General features: G+C 37.6%; 1 protein-coding gene across 1 annotated transcript in view; it reads left to right on the top strand.

The window, feature by feature from the left end:
* Positions 1–19,922, top strand: part of LOC117407308 (discoidin, CUB and LCCL domain-containing protein 2-like) — a 35,082-nt gene that overhangs the window by 3,601 nt on the left and 11,559 nt on the right. The window contains exons 2-5 of the mRNA XM_034012167.3: positions 4,482–4,709; positions 5,814–5,951; positions 16,259–16,310; positions 17,319–17,391. Of these exons, the coding sequence (XP_033868058.1) occupies positions 4,482–4,709; positions 5,814–5,951; positions 16,259–16,310; positions 17,319–17,391 (491 nt within the window). The remainder of the gene's footprint in view (positions 1–4,481; positions 4,710–5,813; positions 5,952–16,258; positions 16,311–17,318; positions 17,392–19,922) is intronic.

The raw sequence follows: 19,922 nt of genomic DNA, 5'->3' as shown, positions 1-19,922 counted from the left end.
CCTTTACTGAGCGCTACAATCAGCCCTGTGGTTACAGTGTGTCTGAGCTGAGTTGCACTGTTGCAAACATTGAAGTGCATGTTGTCTTTTAGGTTTTTAGTACTAATTGCTTTATTGAAAACATTGTACAGTACAGCGGGGAAGTATTAATTATGTATGCTGGACAAATTGAAAACTGGTGTCTGATTTGCATTTGCAGCATTCTGGAGAGAAGGTACTACAGTAGAATTATTCCCCAGAGCAGCAACAAATCCACTTTTCCAATTTATTCTGAAGGTTAGTGCTCAGAGTGACATACAACCTCTGCTTGTACTGTATTTAAATATGACTGTTTTGCAGGGAAGTCTTTCGTATTTGCTGTAAACTAGAGATATTACAGTAACTAGAGAATGCATAGAGAACAAAAAAAATCTAGTGGCAACTAGGCCTGTACTATATTCCTGGGCTGTCTTAAAATGATAGCCATATACTGTACAGTAACAGTAGTGGGATGAATGTTGATGTCTAAAAAGCTGGCTTTGGTTGCTTATTTACTTTGCATAATAGTTAGCAATTACAAAAAAACAAAACAAAAAAAAACCTTAATGTAGGCATCATGAACCACAAGGTCAGACGCATAATACTGTGAACCCTGACCCCTGTCCCTCCTCCATACTGAATCACTGTAAAGAGGTAGTCAGGTTGGTTGTGAGCATGTATATTCTAAATGTGTTTCAGTAAAATGCCATTTCTTGCACTGTACCCTAATGAACCCGCAGGAGAGAATATTAGAAGCTATATATTACACTAATCGCGTTGTGCTCGCCGTTCACTAAGTCAGTGCATTAAACTGTATGTTCTACAAGTTACCCTTGAGAACCAATCCACGTGAAGTTCAACTGACAGGCTCCTCTAAGAAAGTGCATCTTCGTTACACTGACATAATGCACACATACAGTACAGCCTCCTTTGTCTCATTCTCCTGGCAAAGGTTCAAATGATAACGGCAGGTCCACCTGATTGATTGATCCAAAGAGCTAGAGCTTTGCTCCTAGTACAAATTTGTATTGGCAAAGAAAGTACACTTCTCTTTTGGTACTGTACTGCATACAACAGTACTTGCTGTACATGTGTTTTGTTATGATGCATATGCAGTAGGTACTGAAGAGATTTGAGCAGTATTTTTCTTTTCTTCTTTCTTTAAATGTTGTTTGGAGAATAACGGCGTATTGCAGTATAGCCTATACCACAGAAAAATGCAGCAGCCATTCGAGTCTGTTGAACATGATGGCGGGAGGTGAGGGGGATGATTTCAGTGACGGGGTGGAGGTGGGGGGGGGGGAGTAGATTGATGTAAATCACTGCTTGTCCAGTTGATAACAGCAAACCATTAGCCATGCAGCCTGTCAAGTTTACCTGTCAGATTATTTGTAAGGGGTGCAGGTCATCTCATTTGCAGTAGCTCATCTAGTTCTGTCAGGAACAATGTGCTGTGATTAGTTGTTTGTTTGCTTGCTTAAGCCTGAGGCAGAGAAAGGGTTTTCTTTCTGTTTTTTTTTTTTGTTTTTTTTTGTCCAATACATTTTAGTTTGTAAAATCATTAAAGCTACAGGGTACCCAAACCATATCAAAATGTTGTTCATTGTTCGATACGAGGGTCACGATACGTATCACGACACAGTAAATTCAGCATGAAACATAAAAATCACACAATTGTCTAATTTGCTTGTGCAAGTATTTACAGTAACACTGGTAACACACTTTTGGTCAAATGAGCTTCACAGCCTGTTTTGCTTTTGTTTCCTGTTTATTTTTTAAAATACATTTCTTTAAAACAAAATTACAAAGCAGGGCTCCAGGGAAAGTTTTTGTTTTGGGAGCCAATGGCTCCAGTCCAGAAAAAATTGGTTGCCAAATTCAATTGCTGGGTGTCACATTCTGCGGAGTGGTTAATCAGTGCAGCTGACTGCAATGAACTCAACATGTTTGTGTTTTAAATGTTTTGCAAGTGTTGGGTCTGGAATTGGTGATGGCACCTCCCATGCTCAGTGTCAGTGTAGTCCTGATCTGACAGTATGTAGCACAGACAGCTCTTATGATTACATGTTACCGTTTATTTTTCAGTAAAACCAGGTTTTAAATTGTAGTAAGTTGGTTCTGCTGTTTATGATATTAATTACTATAATATACATTTTTTTCCCCCCCTTATAGACCGACTTCCTAGCGCATTCATAAATATTGAAATTTTTTGTGTTACAGGCGCCAATGTGCCTAACCCCAAAAAAACTGTTTACAAATTTTGCAGCCATTTTATTCTCTGTCTGGAGCCCTGTAAATTCGAGCCTTAGACATTTTACACATAGCGTGACTCTTATAGAACATGAGGCGAGTCCACACTGGATTTTAAACCGACCGGAGCAGGTTGATTCTCGCCATCACCCTGATGAGATTATCAACATTAATAACCCGCTTTCACTCGGCTTCCGTTTCGCTCAGCGGCCCGCGGACTTGACAAAAACACCCTGAACACAGTGACTGGTAGGTGAGGCTGCTAGAGTACATGATAATAAATAATATTCTCTAGTTATCAGTGTAGACACACATTAATGGATGCTCATGTTTATGTTAGCAGACAAAATTGTACTTAAATTTAAAAAAAAAAAAAATAAGTGTATCGATAATTGTATCGTCAAGAAAAATATCACGGTTCACTGTGTGAATTGATGAATTGGCACACCTCTATAACTAGTACATTTTTCCATTAGTTGAGCTGTGCAGTGTACCCCCCCCCCCCCCCCCCCAAAAGCTTTTTTTTTGGTCCATCTAAACCTTCTACAGTCCTTCAGCCCCATGTCATCTGCAAGCTAAATTGTATTGCAACTCAGAAAAGTAAAACAATGCATAAGTTACAGGTAATGAGTACTTTAAGCCTGTCCATTTTTTTCTATGCAAAATGGTGTTTGTTATAAAGATATTACCTTCAGTGTAGAGCTGATGTAGTACAGTAAATACCATTGTTATAAAACTATTTTTTTTTTAATTGCATGGTGCACTAATGTACATATTATAATAGGCCTACTTAATATATCTTAGAATGATACTGGTAGTTTAGAATTCAACCTCTTTAGCAACCATCAGTGAGGTGCAAATGTTGTACATTTTATTTGGTCTTTCCTTATGTTTTCTCATAATTTGATACACCATACAACCAGCACAGAGAGTGTTAAATTCAGACATGTATAATACTGGATAGTGGGGGGGGAAAAAGCTTGATTTATTTATCTCCCTGTAGAGAAAGCAAGGGTCATTACAGGCTTAGCGTGTGCTTTTAACCTATCCTTGTATCAAACGTTCGGATACACTAAGTGATTATGGTTGCAAGGTTCCTGACTTGTTACCCTCAAGATGAAATCTTGCATTAATTCAAATGTTTGTGGGCTGTCAAGTTAGCACCTCACCCCTTGTTTTTCCTTGCCATCAGGACAGTTCATACGGTACTGTTTGACATCCAGTTGAGCTTTCACATGTTTGACAGTGGGACACTGGAGATTAATTTGGTATTTCAGTGGAATTTAGTAATTAAACATGTTATGTAAAAGCACAGCTGGGAATTAAAAAAAGTTCACTTCTTTGAGTGCTGACAAACTGCTTTGCTATAGTGTGAACGCCCACAGAAGTACCCGTAGTGTGTGGAATGTTGACAGTGTATTACTAAGCTTGACTAGACTGTGGCATCACCATGATTCTACTGGGGTCATTTAGTTTCCTGTTGTGAACCCAATCTGTGAAGAGAGATAATTGTCTAATTAAGGCTGCCTCCAAGCTTGTCATCAGTCATCATTTGGTAAATTATTACTTGGTCCTTTTAAACTGTGATTTTGTTACAGCGTTCTTGCTCTCAGCCAGCAACTTCATTCTATCTGTTTTAAATTCCAAACAATATCTTTCATTAATGTTTTAACCCAGTGGGAACAGCTTGTTTAGTGTTCAGATTCTTGGATAATCAGACTGTTGTACATGTCTGTTTGGGGGGTGGGTGTCACACAGAAAATGCCTATTGACACACTGTTTACCAATGAGGCCCTTCCTATCCACACTGTAGTATGCCCAGGGAATCGCTACAGTTACCAGAAAGCTTAATGTGTGACCCTGTCAACAGCACCCCGTGTTCACTGCTCTTCGAACCTCCTGGCTTTCAATCCTTGACTGTACAGCTCAGTGGTAACCACCCCTGCATCATCTGAGACCAAATGTAGATTCTGCAAGCTAAAAATATTGTTAGGTGGGTGACGTAGGCACGAGGGGCCTCCCCGGTGCTTTTACAAAATTTAGAAGCAGATAACCTGAAGTGACTTGTGTGCAGTGTTTGAGATGTTGTTTGCGTATCCTTTATACACAAGACCCAAGAAGAGGGATTTTGAACTGCACTGTTGGAGTCCCTGTTCTGTAGTTCCCACTTGCTCCTGTGGTTTTTAACCTTCTTGTACTCTTGTATTTCCCAGGTGATGGCTGTGGGCACACACTTCTGGGCCCCAACAGTGGGACTCTGTCTTCAATCAGTTACCCCCAGACTTACCCCAATGGCACTGTGTGTGAATGGGAGATCAGGGTGAGACCCGGAAAAAAGGTTACATTTAAGTTTGCAGACTTTGACATTGAAGACTCAGATTCTTGCCACTTTAACTACTTGAGGATATACAATGGCATTGGTCCCACAAGGACTGAGATAGGTAAGGATTTTTTTGTGTTTTGGGTGTTCTTAATCAAGCCACGTTTTTTTTCACAAAAGACTGCAGAGTAAACGCAACCTTTAACACACTAGCCAGTTTTTTAAACTCCTTTCTGCTGTGCCTCTTTATAGTATATAATGACTAAATGTGCTGCCTTGCATTGGATAAGGTACAGTAGCTGTTGCCATGGATGTGGTGTTCTTGCTCCTCGAGTGGAAGCAGCTCATTTCCCAGTAGGCTACAGTCTTCTATGTCATATTTATGCACAATTCATATTGCTATTTTAATGAAATGCAGTCTTAGCACAGAGATCTGTCTTTATGTGGAGATATGAGTGATTTGGATTTAATAATGATCTTTCTCTGAGGCTTTCTGCTGACAAAGGGAAACGGTCTAATCTGATATCTTGTATGCATCAATCATGCCAGGCTGGTGGGCTGTACAAGCTTCCAGCTCAAGGGAAAATGCCTGGCTTATTGCCAGCTTATCTCTTTACTTAGACAAGCGTCTAAGCATTATGATTTTGCAGGATGTGGCTTTTGCAAGCATTGAAGTGGTTGATCACTGTAATTTGTCAATGTATACCTTTTTTTTTTTTTTTTTTTTTTTGGATAGTCATTGTGGTCTCTGCCCTGTCACAGTGGGATTTGTATTTACTACCTGTAATAGGATCAGGTAATATGATTCTACCTGCCCATGGGGTCCTCTTGCCTGTTGCACAGGAAGTGAAGTTATAGTGCTGTGGCAGAACATGCAGACTTTACATGAATGCAATGTGTAGGAGAAATTGCTTTTGAATTGCATAAATAGCCTTGCTTATTATTTTATAATATACTTACAGTACTGGGATTTGTCATTTTTCTCTATTATGATGTGAACTTTGAACATACTGTATCAGGAAGTGTAGATCGACATACATTAGTGTACGTCCACATCTAGTTTGTGTTTTAGACTATTGTTTTTTTTGTTTTTTTCCTACATTTAATTCAATTTTACATTGGACCAAAAAGAGAAAAGTAAGCAAATCATTTTTTTCTTTTTTTTTTTTTTTTATACATGTTAGGTCTTTTATTAGCCTTTTGGTTTCTCTCTCTTCCTTGTCAGGAAAATACTGTGGACTGGGTGTGCAGTGGGACCATCTGATTGTATCCGCAGGGAATGAAGTCACCGTCCAGTTCATGAGTGGTACACACGTTTCGGGGCGGGGCTTTCTTCTCTCCTACTCAACCACAGATCATCCAGGTACAGTGCATGGGTGGTATACTACAAAGCAGAGATCAACACTAAATGAAATCATTTAGAAGGCTATCTAAACTTTATTTGCAATCTGGTACATCCTAATTTAAGGTGCAAAAAAAAAAAAAACACAGCTTTAGAGTTTGTTTTCTAAGCAGTAGTTCTCCACGCTTTTTTCCTTTTCACATAGGAATTTCAATGCGCATATGCTAGTTGATTTTGGAAGAAATATGCTTGACATATATCAGGGGTGGCCAAACTTACTGACCCTACGAGCCACATGACATTTCCATATGGCCGAGAGCCACAAGACACATGCTGTAAAACATGAGATGTTTGCAAACAAGACATTTTAAATACTAGTAGTTAGGTTATCTCTTGATGGCAGCAAAATACACAAGAACAAGGGATAGAAGATTGCAGAGCATACACAGTTTGTGTAATTTGTGTTGTACTGTAGATCTACAGTGTATTACACTTGAAATGTAACACACTGGTGTTTTCCCATTATTTCTGTTATGAAGCAAAATAGTCGCTGACCTGATTTCACCAAAAACACCACATAAAAACACACATTTTTATAAGGATTCTTTTTTGACAAGCTCTTCCCTTGAAGATCTGAATACTGGGTTTTAAAAAAAAAAAAGTGTTTTTTTTTTTTGTATGCCTGCTGCGTGTATTAAATACATTTGAGAGCTTTGTGGATGACAAATGCACTATTTATTTTGAAAGGGATTACAGTACCTGCTCATGACGAGATGCAAGATTTGTAAATATAATATTAATTTTAGACTTAAACAATTAAACATGCATTCTCTTGTCTAGCTCCAACACTACAATTTTATAAAAATATTCATTCATCTGAATAAGGACGACCGAGTGACATTTCATGCTTGCCATACAAAATTCACTTGAAGTGTTAAATCAGCTTCTTTACTGAACACCGAAAGTGGATCTGCCTTCAGTCTGTTTCAGAAGGATATTCAGGTGCAAATGTGTTGTGATTTGTTTCATAATGACGTTTTGAGGTTGCTCGCCTTGTACAGACCACACCACAGTGTGTAAGCGATTTGTTGCTTGCAGATGAGACACAGTTTTCAGTGAAAGCAAACTCTTTCTCCCAGACTGGTTTAAAGTCTCATACGTTTGTTTATTACTTGGGGATAGTTTGCTCAATATCGTTGTCTCCACAAAACGAACGAGCACTTAATTCAAAATTATAAAACATGCTTTTAACTGCACATCTGGCTTTCACTTGGTGAAATACGCATGAGCCAGCGAGTGGTGTGGAAAGTCAACAAGCGAAGAAATATCCTTGCAGTGAACATGCAGGCTCAAAGAAACAGGAGAGAAGAGAGAATAATTAACATGAATGAATACAAAGAACAACAATAATAAACTTGTTGTGTTTATTTTTACTTCCTCCCTTTTCGTTTGAACTGCCAAAGAGACGCGATTTTGCCTCCTCTGACATATACTAAAGTTCTCTCAAACATGACCTAAACAACAAATATAATCAGTGGAAAAACCAGCAAGATTAATGATTACATAATCGTCGTCTTAAGAAATCCTGAATATGGATGATGGTGTTCTTCTGAAATCCACTTATCAGTGCACCCCTCGTGGCTTCCCTGCCACAGCTCAGTAAGAATAGTTTTGTCAGTCCTTGTAAATACAGTAAGAGGGGGAAAAAAAAACATGTTCTTAGAAATATAATATAGAAATTATAATACCGCCTTTGCAAGAGCAAGTGATTACTAGATTGGGGTATTTATCTGGATTTGTGTTAGACAGTTAATCATTTTGTTAGTTCATTTTAACAGTGTAGAGCTTTCAGGATGTTGCAGGTACTTAGCCCTTTTTATTCCTGGCATCAAATGTAGTGGAGGCACGTACACATGTCACACTTAAGTTTTTGCTTATGCTATGGCGTAGGTCATGGTGATCTACTTTGTGATAATGATGGCTCTCAATTTATAAATTCACAAATGTGTGGGGAATAAGTATGTTACCTACACTTGAAATCACTTCAGAATAAAAGTAGATTTTTAACCTTCGGTTTAAAAAGCAATGGAAAATGTTACTTCATAATGTTCTAGTCAGTTTCTGAGAATGCATTGCCAGCAATATGTGTTTAGAACTGTCTGGCCATTGTCATTATTGACTGGCTTAGGCGCCCTCATTCACATTCACAGCTGAGACAACTGACTGCGATCATCTTTTAAGTGCTGAAGATGAGTCTGGAACCCGCAGCAACAGTTAATGAGTCCCTGGGGTACAGTAATGGTTTCTCATCAGTGCATTGTTTCGCAATCTGATGACATTTGTAGTGTACTACAATCAGAAAACCACAATCTTTCCCAGAGTCAGACTATGCAAGCTCTGTCCTCTGGAGAGTATGCTTGGGTATGTGCCTTTGGCTTTGTAGCTGGCCTATGGAGTAGCGTTAATAATGTGCATTGGGTGGGGATCTGCTTTCTTCACAGCCACATAGCTCTTTCACACTGCTGACTGGGTGTGTGGTGGGGCTGGCTGAACTGAGTCTGGATAAAATAGAAAAGCTTTGCAACTTGTGTGCATTCATGCGTATTGGTTTCTACAGACTTGAAATGACTAGAGTGCAGTTGTGTTGTTTGTTGGAGGAAATCTGTATTTTTTGGAATCTGGCACTGCCACTGCACTTTTAATTCTGAGGGGTTTGTCTTCGGCTAGTCTTTCAGCAGAAACTACTTTTATTGGGGGATAAAATACTGTCATATCAAGTGTTTATGTTCTGCCTTTGAGACAAGGTCAAATAAATCAGTGTTAGTTTAGTGGGCCCTATTCACAAAAATGTCTTTTTTCAATATTTAATATTTAAATAATGCAGTTTGTTTTATTAAAAAAAAAAAAAAAAAGTAGTTTGAGAATACTTAAACAAGGAACACATAACTACTAAATGGACATAATGTACTGTTTCGTGTTTACAGTATAGTAGTAGGCATACATTGAACTACAGTATAGACACGCACAATCTACAGAGCCAACTGAATAGTCACCATCCAGCGGGACTGGAAGCAACTCAGTTATTTTTTTTTGTAAAAAACAAGGCTTTGAATTGAAAAGCATTCTCCATACGTCACATTAAGAGGAATTCTGTGAGAGAGACAGTGACTAGGGAGGCAGAGTATAGAGTTTTTCTTTTTCCCATACAGGCCATCCATCACCTTTTATCGATGTGAGCTTGTCAAGGATTTCAGGGCAGGAAATTGAAGCGGATTGAAAGGCACTCCATTAAAAGTGTAATCTCAGATCGCTGGCTGCCCTTCCAAAAGAAGGGTTATTAGTAACCTGTCAGTGTTATTTTATTATTATTCAGTGCAGTTTGCTTTAGAACTGTTTGTATTGAAAGGATGTCCACTGCTCACAGAACAATGGGATGACGAACTAGTGCAGAGTTTTAGTTAAGTTGTTATTATCAATGTACTTTTTTTTTTTTTTTGGTTAGCAGGCTAGTTTAACTTTTGTCAATTTTGTATCCTTATGGATTCATCACGACTCAATTTTAAAACCTTTCCCTGCTTCCAATGGTGTTTTTTGTTATGATACTATAAGTGTTATCCCGGGTTTAAAAGGCATGTCGTATGTAGAGAGGCTAAAAGAATTGAATCTATTCAGTCTTGAACAAAGAAGACTACGCGGTGATCTGATTCAAGCATTCAAAATCATAAAAGGTATAGACAATGTCAACCAGGGGACTTTTTTGACCTGAAGAAAGAAACAAGGACCAGGGGTCACAAATGGAGATTAGATAAAGGGGCATTCAGACCAGAAAATAGGAGGCACTTTTTTACACAGAGAATTGTGAGCGGCTGGAACCAACTCCCCAGTAATGTTGTTGAAGCTGACACCCTGGGATCCTTCAAGAAGCTGCTTGATGAGATTCTGGGATCAATAAGCTACTAACAACCAAAACGAGCAAGATGGGCTGAATGGCCTCCTCTCGTTTGTAAACTTTCTTATGTTCTTAATGTTAAAAGGATGGCTCCTGTCGGGGACGTTGATCAGAAAGACTGTATGGTTATGGCATAAGACCCTAGTTGTAAACACTAAGCCAGGGTGACTATTCTGTTACTCTGTATAGAAAGGTTCAGTAGTGAAGTGAAGACTTGCTGGCTCTGAATCTGTCATTCTGAAACTGACTAAATCAATACAGCAAGGTGACTTGAGACTGATCTCCACAGTCAGCTGTGCCATGATATGCCTTACTGTTGGTTTTTCACAATTATAAGAGCCTTGTGTACTGTACAGCAGCTGACCGTCCAGGAGGTAATGACCACTGGGGAGGGTTGATGCTGTTATAAATCAAACCGATATTATGCATGAGGATGTTTTGTAAACGTGGTTTTCGGTTATATTTTGGATTGGATTGCTTCGACTGCTTGAGGTGTATGAGAGCGCTATAAGCAAGTTTCTAAAGTCTTATAGAGGGTATGCTGTATAGATAGATATTGTACGATAAAGCACAACGTTGAATCCATATCCTGTCCTTTTGGTTTTCAAAATAACCAACCTTTCTAGAGGTTAAAGAGAAGATTAGGTCATTATTTAGGAAAGTGTAGGATCTTTGTCTTTAACGCATCACCAACATCAGGCAAGTGAATATGTTTAAATGCTGTGACACAAATCAATAATGTTTATTTAATTTGGACGTGGAGGTGAGTTAGCCAGTGAACTTTAAATTGCATGTTTTCAATGAGATCCTGTTTGCAGAAATACAGGTCGTGGAAGCTCTTCAGAGAGAATATGATCATAGAACTGGGTCACCTCTTTGCAAAAAACACTTAATGGAGCAAATTACGTGTGTGCATATGTGGCTATTACTACTTGTATCAAGATGTGATGTGTAATCTGTCTTCCATGGTTGATTACCCTTGAAGACAGGATTATTAGTGAAGGAAATAAATTGCAGTATCTGGATATGTGCTATTAGAGACATGATGGTACAGAGCAAGGTTTATCCTCGACAGCATTAGCCTACAACGCCAAGATAATAATTTAAGATATAAAATAGGAGTACATTTGGTATCAGTCAAAGATGTCTGAGTTGATTCAGGACTTTTAAACTAGTACAGATGTCCAAAATAAAAAAAAGGGTACATGACATGATGATAGTGTTCTGTAGATTACAGTTTTTGAATTGATAATCAAAAACAAACACGAGGTAACCAAAACAAAACTGATCTAATAATGAGTCTTGTCGTTGCTCTTTCAGAATATGGGGGAAAAAAATAGTAATATTGTCATAATATAAATGGACGCTTTTGCCAAATATGAAGCAACACTGATTTGTTGTCTTTGGAATGTTATTGCATCAGTAAAGTGGAGAATTCCCTAATGTTATTCGTCATGTAAAAAGCGTATTACTTGAGCAAATGATATTGAAATGCCTTTAAAGTTATATATTCAAGATAAAGACTCTGGTAACAACTGAGTTTTGAAGCAGTTGATCTCGATACCTTTGTACTGTAATCAGATTTAATACCAGTGTCTGGGTGGATGCCTGTCACTGTGTAAAATCGCAGATCTTTATGAGTAGGCAGTACCATAATCTAGTCTTTTTATAAATAGGAGCCTACCAAGTTCACAAACACCAAAAAATAGTAGCTAGTGTTTCTTGTGCTCAAACAAAACAGCTGCAGTAGTTTTGCATCTGAAAAACATTTTCATGCAATAGTGGAATAATAAAAAGTGAAGAGTAAAGTTTTTTCACTTGGCAACCCTTGCTTTTGGTGCAATGTGCTGTAGTCTTCTAAACTCGGCTGCACTGCACAATGCAGACAGTAACTTTGAGGCCTACCCACAGAAAACTTTATAGATGTAAGTTGATTAAAAACTTCTGTTTTCATGTCCATTTACTCCCAGCACAGTTCTTTTTAAAAGCTAAAAGTGTGTTAAACTGCCATTGCAAGCTAATTTGAATCTCTGTGTACGTTCTTTCAAAAGGTCTCACCAGAATCTGCCCCCGAGCACCCACCTTTCCAGTATCTGTAGTGTCCAGAAGAGTCTGAAGCATTTTCAGTTAGATATTAATGGATCGCTTGTAAAACTCCCCTGGATAGGAAGGGTTTTAATGCTTGTTGAAAAGGATGGTCATAAAACAAACGAATAGAAACCCAACAAATCGTTATTGTTCTGCAAGAAACGGCTCTAGTGGTTCACAGATTTTATATAAACACAAATAATGTTAACCGCATGTTGCTGAATGCTATAGACCAATGGTTTTCAACCCCAGTCCTCAGGGACCCCTGTGTCTTCTGATTTGCATTCCAACTGAGCTCTCAATTACTTCACTAAATCCTTCATTTAACTAATAATTAGCTCAATTAGGCCTTTTTAATTGTTTTCTGCTCCTAAAAAGTTGCACATTTCAAGTTATTTAGTTGTGTTATAACACACAATATAGTTATTTATATACACATACACACTTTTTTTTTTTTTCTGATACCAACTTGTTTAGAATACTGGCCTTTGTTCATGCAATGAAGAGTCTGGCACAGTTCTAAATTGAGATTATTGAACCCATCAATATGACTAGTACACTTTACAGTAATCATTAATCAGTAATTAAGGGTCAGTTTTAAGTCATGGGACATTGTTACAAACTGAGATTGAAACGCACGTTTTGGCCGTACAGGTCGGTATCTATTTTTTTTCTATTAAGTAATTGCTACAGTTTAACATTTTTCAGTATACAATTACAGTAAAAGCCCTAGATAAATTCAATGCAATCGAGCTGTATTGTGTGTTTGCACTGGTTATATAGAATCAGGTATCCGAAAGCAAGTTAACCGGACTACCGCATGTTCCCAGTAAAACGTGCCAGTAGCTGGCAGGGTTCTTCTTCTTTTAAGGCAGGAAATGTTTCATAGTTACTAACAGGGTGTCGGTCAATTAATGAGCTAACCAGACTGCTTAGTAACTGTAGTCTGATTATTTGACATTGTACTGTAATCGCATGTTTTTATCCTTCAAACTACTGTACTATTAGAGGAAATAAAAACAATATATATTGTTGCAATTGTTATATACAGTAGCAGTACAGTATAACAAAGGGCAGTATGCTTAGTTTCTTGTAAGTAGTTCCATGTTGGTGTTAAAACCACTGTATGTTATCATTTATGAGCCAGCTCTCTCTTTAGAACATTTTACTTCATCTCTTTGGCGGTTGAGACAGTACTTTTTTCCTCACTGTAATAATAAAATAAAGAACCTAATAAAGTGATGGCTGCTGTAATTCAGACTGTAAAGAGTCACAGAGGAGATTGCATTGCAGCAAACAGAAAAGCAAAGCAAGGTCTCCTCACCAGGAGATCTGTTGGCTGTCTGCCTGGTGGAGTTGAAACTCGCGGTGTGTCATCCTGATAAAGCATCAGCTTGTGGAAAACAAAGAAACCATTCTCCAAATAACTAAAGTCAGTTTCCATTTTTGAAACGTTTAGACATGCAAGGACTCGTTTTTTTTTTTTTTTGCAAAATCAAAATATTACACAACTTTCCATGTCATATATGAACAAATATTGTTTATTTTATTTATGTATTTACCCAGAGCAGCCTACTGTAACTGAGATTGAGTTTGATGTTGGAGACCTTTTTTATGTATTTTAGTTTTTACATTCGGATATGGCTTAAAATACTATTGTTTGCTATAATATGTAAACTACAGTTTAAAACGTGTGATCAACCAGAGAATATCTGACCTGAGCACAGGTAGGGAGCTGTAACTTGTTTTTGTGGTGGTTTTTTGTTTGTTTTTTTACCTGAACATTTTAAATAAATAAATAAATAAATAATAAATAAATAAAAAAACACACATTTCCCATCCAGTCTGAATAGAATCAGAAGTCATTGAATCTCTAGTCTCAGTTGGGTACATTTAAAACTAATGTACAGTTTTAAAAATGTATCGCTGTTTCTTCATAATCTGAGTCCTACCTGTTTAACAGTGGCTGAGTGAGCAGAAGCTGCATAAGATTTTCAGTCATTTGTGGAATCCCAAGCATCTTGATCCTTTTAAAATGCAGGTGTCTAGACTAACCCGGTTCAGCAGGACCCCCACCGCCCCCGAGAGGCTCAGTGGAGTGAGGTGGAAACATTCTCCACTTGGAACGGTGTTCACCCACGGCTGTTTTTTTTCAATAATTGTTTCTTTGGTACCTGTGTATGGTGACCCCACAAGTACAGTAATGCGGACAGCATGTTGAATGGCTGTGTTGCCTTTTCTTTTATTGCATGAGATGTACCGTGGAGACTTAGGATTACTAAAGCAATTTGAGTTGCCTTAAAAATACATACAGGTTTTCAGTACTAAGTCAAATTCCTGTTCGATAGGTGTCGATAACAAAGTCACAAATACTGTAATGTCATGTTTACTGGAGAGAGGTTGGATTGCCATGGAAACGAAACAACCCTCTCATTCTAGTGAGACAGTAAACTACATTTTTAAGTACAGTGTCTTTTTCTTCCCTTTAATAAGATGGTGTTGCTGTAAGTTTGAACTACAGTGCTCCCCTATAAATCACTACTCCCTTTATCCACCAGACTTTAAATGGTATTCCTACCATTTCCAGTATTTACACCCATCTAAACCACAACATTTTCTTGTTGATGTCACCTTGGCATCGTAAAGGGATCACTGTAGTTACTACAGTAGTTGTATACAAGTCCTCTTAATATTGTTGATACAATGATGATGACTAGTTTAGTGGTGGGTGTGGGTGTTTGGATGGATATGGAGAAGGGTATCGGTTCCTAATTCACATTGTTTCCAAAAAAGTATCTTTCCCTTTGCAAATGCCTACTCACCGTGAGTTTCAGAAAAAAAAAAAAAATGACAAATCTCTGATTAAATCCATGAACCATTTACAGCACTGTGCAGAGCACTGAATAAAATGTATAACAGATGCATTGTGGGTCAAAGTGAGATTAGGCAAAAACCCCAAGATCTTGGGTTTGTGATTCACTTGAAGTGTGTGTTTTTTTTTGTGGTTTTTTTGTGGTCTGCCAAATCATAGTTTACATTTATATGTAGCATTGTGGAATGCGCTGACAGACTCGCTATTCTGTACACTTCAAAAGAATACATCTCCTATGGAAACTGTAGATGTAGGTGGTGTTTTTTTTTTTTTAATTTTTTTTTTCCCCGGTCAGAGTTGATGGGGAATATCTACAAAAACAAAGAACAAAGTTGGATGTCCAGTGTAGGGAACACAATGAAAACTAGCTGTGTTTCTTACAACAGATTTGCTGTAAAAGAGGTCTATCTGCACATTTGGTAGAATGTACAGTAAAGAGAAGATGATTTACTTTGCATCAGTAATTCAAATTTCTGGCTTTGATGTGTGTGTATATAATATTACTGAACTACAAATGGTACATTGAAATTTCGTTCTGTTAGATATTTTATTTTAAAACACTGAAACGCAAAATCAATTATTGTAAGGTGACATTGGTTTTATGTTGGGAAAAATAAAAAACTGAAATATCTTGTACCATTTGTAATTCAGTAATATGAGAGTATATATATATGTGTGTGTGTGTATGTGTGTGTATGTGTATATATATATATATATATATATATATATATATATATATATATATATATTATAAAAGGTTAACCACCTCCATGCTCCTCTCTTCTCTACTGTTTTGATCATTTAAGAGCCATTTCATTTCACTTTTTAATTGCATATGGCAAATGGTAATCTACTTCACCAAATAACAAGAGCTCTCATTCCCTAATCATTTGAATCATACTGTACAGTGCACATCGAAGGCACGGCTAGTCTGCTCCAATATCTGGTTCATGCATTATAAATGGAACTTCTCCACACAGCTGGAGCTTTTACAGTATGCAGCCTAGATCCAGTTTTGAGAGGGTCCAGTATTTAGGGCACAGATATCAATATGTTCTTTAAGGAGGAAGTCCGTTAAACACTCCTAGTAAATCACTCAAACAGTACTGTAGTTACAAATCTTTACAACTATACCCTGAATGAATTAAAGGTATCTGTTCAGAAGTTTTTAAAACTCATTAAAAAAAATGTATGGATCAGGTAAATGGTAAATAATACTGCTTCATGGGAATGCATGGATAATAATTGAATATGTTACTATTCCCATCATGTTTACCTCTCAAATGTGCTACAGTATTATGTTATCATAAAGCTTTTATAATGGTGAAACAAGTTGAACCCTTTAACAAACCTTAATATTTTACAATTGAATGTGTTGATATCAAGTAGTAGTTCAACTTTGTCTTGTTTGCCTTCCAGATTTGATTACTTGCTTAGACAAAGGAAGCCACTTTACTGAGCCAGAATTTAGGTAAGAATACTTGTTTGTTCAGCTCTGATTTGTGTAATAATTGCTTTCTGCCTCATCCACTAAAAATGTTATATTTTCGTGTAAGTATTGCAATTTAGTTTTTGAACAAGCTAGTAGTTACCACGCCCAGCAATTGCCACAATAATCCGACTTCGATTGGCCAGCATAATCCTATGATAATGTTTGTGAACAGAGAACCAAGTTTGAACGTTATTTGATCTTATGACGTCTAAATGTACCTGCTGTATCCTAGAATACAGTGTAGGGCTGCTTATTACAATGTCAGAGTCAAAATAAAGCAACATTTTAATAAAATTATTGTGTATTTCCTAGAAAATACTACCGGGATAATATTGAATAGTAGATCAGTAAAAACCGACATTAAGTTAAAAAAAAAAAAAAAAAAAGTATAATGTTTTGAGAGTCTTTTCTGACCAGAGAAACATGTTACTGTATTTGAGGCTACAATTTCAAAAACCTCTGTACAACAACACACTTTTCAGAAGTGTTTAGTGTTGCAGTTGCCAAGACCAGCTGTCTTTTGAGAGGTTTATGGAAGCCATGTAACTGAGAATGTTTGACCAACAAGAGTGTGTTTCTGTCAGGCTTTACATCATCCTCAGCTGTTTAGTTTTTACTCGGGGACCTGGCAGGAAAAAGTCAGGGCTTTAAAGGCCCTTTATTATTTTATATGCAGGTAGCCGCAATACAAATGTATGAAAATGTTGAGCAACAGCAGATGGTTTAGCTCACTTCTCATGTTTGTTCAAGTTTAGAGGAGGCTCCCTGTCGGACTGTCTTGTTTGAGATCAAATAACAGAATGACACTAAAAAAAACACTCTGCTGTTAAAAATGCCTTGGATTAATACTACACTACTTGGAATGTATATTCATCTGCCATAATGTGTCTAAATCTTTTGTATTTAACAAATTATCTGCATTATAATACGTCTTCGTTGTAAGCAAAGATCATGTTGGAATGTAACTGTATTGATTTCTCTTCATAGCAAATACTGCCCTGCTGGTTGCTTGACTGCTTTTGGGGAGATTTCAGGGACCATTCCTCATGGATACAGAGATGTGAGTATCTGGGGCAGCAGTGTGGAGTAGTGGTTAGGGCTCTGGACTCTTCACTGGAGGGTCATGGGTTCAATCCCAGGTGGGGGGATACTGCTGCTGTACCCTTGAGCAAGGTACTTTACCTAGATTGCTCCAGTAAAAACCCAGCTGTATAAATGGGTAATTGTATGTAAAAAATAATGTGATATCTGTATAATGTGAAATAAAGTGTACAATGTGAAATAATGTGATATCTTGTAACAATTGTAAGTCGCCCTGGATAAGGGTGTCTGCTAAGAAATAAATAATAATAAATAATTTAGTACTTTAAGATCCAAAGCTAGAACCGACAGCAGTTCTGAACTCTGTTTGTCTACGTGGCTTTAGAGTAAAAGATCATGGCAAGTAGGATGATGGTTGTGATTTGTATGTTGTTTAAAGTGGTGGTATACACTGTTAACTTGTGTCCTGCGAAAGGGAATATTTTCTCCATTTGTAAACTTCTTTTGGTGAAATCCAATGTGCATAGCCTCAAAATAATCTGAAATTGATCAGTGACTGCTTATGGCTGACACAGGCGTCCATTTTACGGCTTTATTGTGAAGGGATTCCAGCCTTACAGATGGCAGCTGTTGGCCAGGGATTTAAAATCATGTTGCTACACATTGAGTACAAATAAGCCATTGTCCCTTGAGTTTTGTGTAGAAGTAGGGCTTCATTGGAAAGCGCGCCTCAGTTGGGCTTTTTGCTGATCAAAAGGTTGCATGTACAATTGGATAGTCCTATAAGTAGGGCCCTGCAAAAATCACGGGAGAATTAAAAATGACAGGACTAACCTGCAGTTTAGTCCTAAAGCTCCAGATGTCTGTGTAGACACTCCAGATAAACTGATCTAAAGAATAATTAAAGAATCAACACATTACATTCTGGACAATTAGAAAATACCCCCTAATTACGAGGGACAATTATGGCCTTTCTAGAAATCGATGCGTTTAAAGAAAAAGCTTGCCTTGAGACTTGATGTTTTAGAAAACATGGATGCACCAACAAAATCAAAAATCATTTATTTGAGAGATTGCACACAGCAATATCCACCTGGTGTCTTGGCTCTCTCCAGTTGCAACGCATGCTAAGGGACTAGTGGATCTTGTACAGTGGTTTGAAAGCCGTAACGTTAGAGTTCTTCAAATGTCTAATATAAAGTTGCAGAATTCATAAATACATACCAAGCACTGGCACAAGAGTTGCACAGCACAGATGCCAGTATAATCAAACAGTGTGTTAAAACTTTCCATACATTTGTTACTGTGTGTTACTGAGGGTTTGTGAATTAAAAGGATATGTGTATTTGTGTACTCTGTATATATTTTTGCTTTGAGATTTTAGAGTTGCACTTTATTTTATTTGTATTTATTTATTTTTGTATGTGTGAGACTTCTGCAGTTTAGAGTTTTCAGGACCTTGCGTGACACCCTAGAAATCTACGAGAGTTTTTCTAGCAACAGAACGTTGTGACAAAAGAAGAAAAAAAGTACTTGTCTGATGGGCAAAGTATAATGGAAAAACTTGTTGTCCCGCGGTATGAATTGCACACCCCTGCAGCTATATGCAAAAGGAAACGGTAGTGGAATTTCTTTGACTGAATTTCTGAGAAATCTGTAATCACTGAGTCTCCTGAGATGATGATGATGATGATGATGATGATGATGATGATGATGATGATGATAAATTGTTGTGGATCAAACAAATGGTCTGCAGCTGATCTTACAGTTAAGAATTGCTTTACATAGTTCATCTGCAGTTTATTTAAACTCCATTTCCATAGTTTCTCCATCACATTTTGACTGTCCACGGTTTGTTGATATATAATGAAAACTTGACTTCTTCACTAGCACCACTGGTTAGCATCAGTCATCATGCATTCAGTATGGCATACTGTTACATTTCAGAAAGCCTATTTTAAACCTGGCCCTGTGAGAGAATGCTACATCACCAAACGGCTTCCTGAAATTCCTGTACCAGTGCGTGTGAGCCTGTTGGAGGATTACTACCATATGGATACCTTGTAATGATGCATATCTTACATTCCTGGGGTTCTTGAATCTGCAAAAAGAAGATGCGTTTTACACAGAAATCTAATTACCATTCTTTTTGTCTTGATGTACATTTGTGTGTGTTACATTTTGGACTGTCTTAACTGTGCTAAGATTTCATAATGTTATAACGGAGTAAAGAGCAGCGAACTACGCCTTTAGATTATGGCGAGCCAGTTTTAAAATGTCATGGGATGAGTGCCGGAACAGCTGGATTGGTTTAGTAACCGATTGTCTGGCTGTGACCACACTCTGAATCTGCATATCACAGTGGGGCCCTTTGTAGTTGCAGTAAACAAATGTTTTTTTCATTTTAGGGTTTCTGTTTTAAACAGTCCAGAGTACCATTGTTTTTGGTCCATGTACAAGAATAGGGTTTAGTTATCTGACCACTGGAAATGGGGAAAATGACTTTCAAATTCCGGAGCGGTGAATAGAGACAATGTCAGCGGTTCGCTG

This window comes from Acipenser ruthenus, chromosome 8, assembly GCF_902713425.1.
Source record: "Acipenser ruthenus chromosome 8, fAciRut3.2 maternal haplotype, whole genome shotgun sequence".
Classification (NCBI taxonomy): Eukaryota; Metazoa; Chordata; class Actinopteri; order Acipenseriformes; family Acipenseridae; genus Acipenser; species Acipenser ruthenus.
This window is presented reverse-complemented; position numbering and strand designations above follow the sequence as displayed.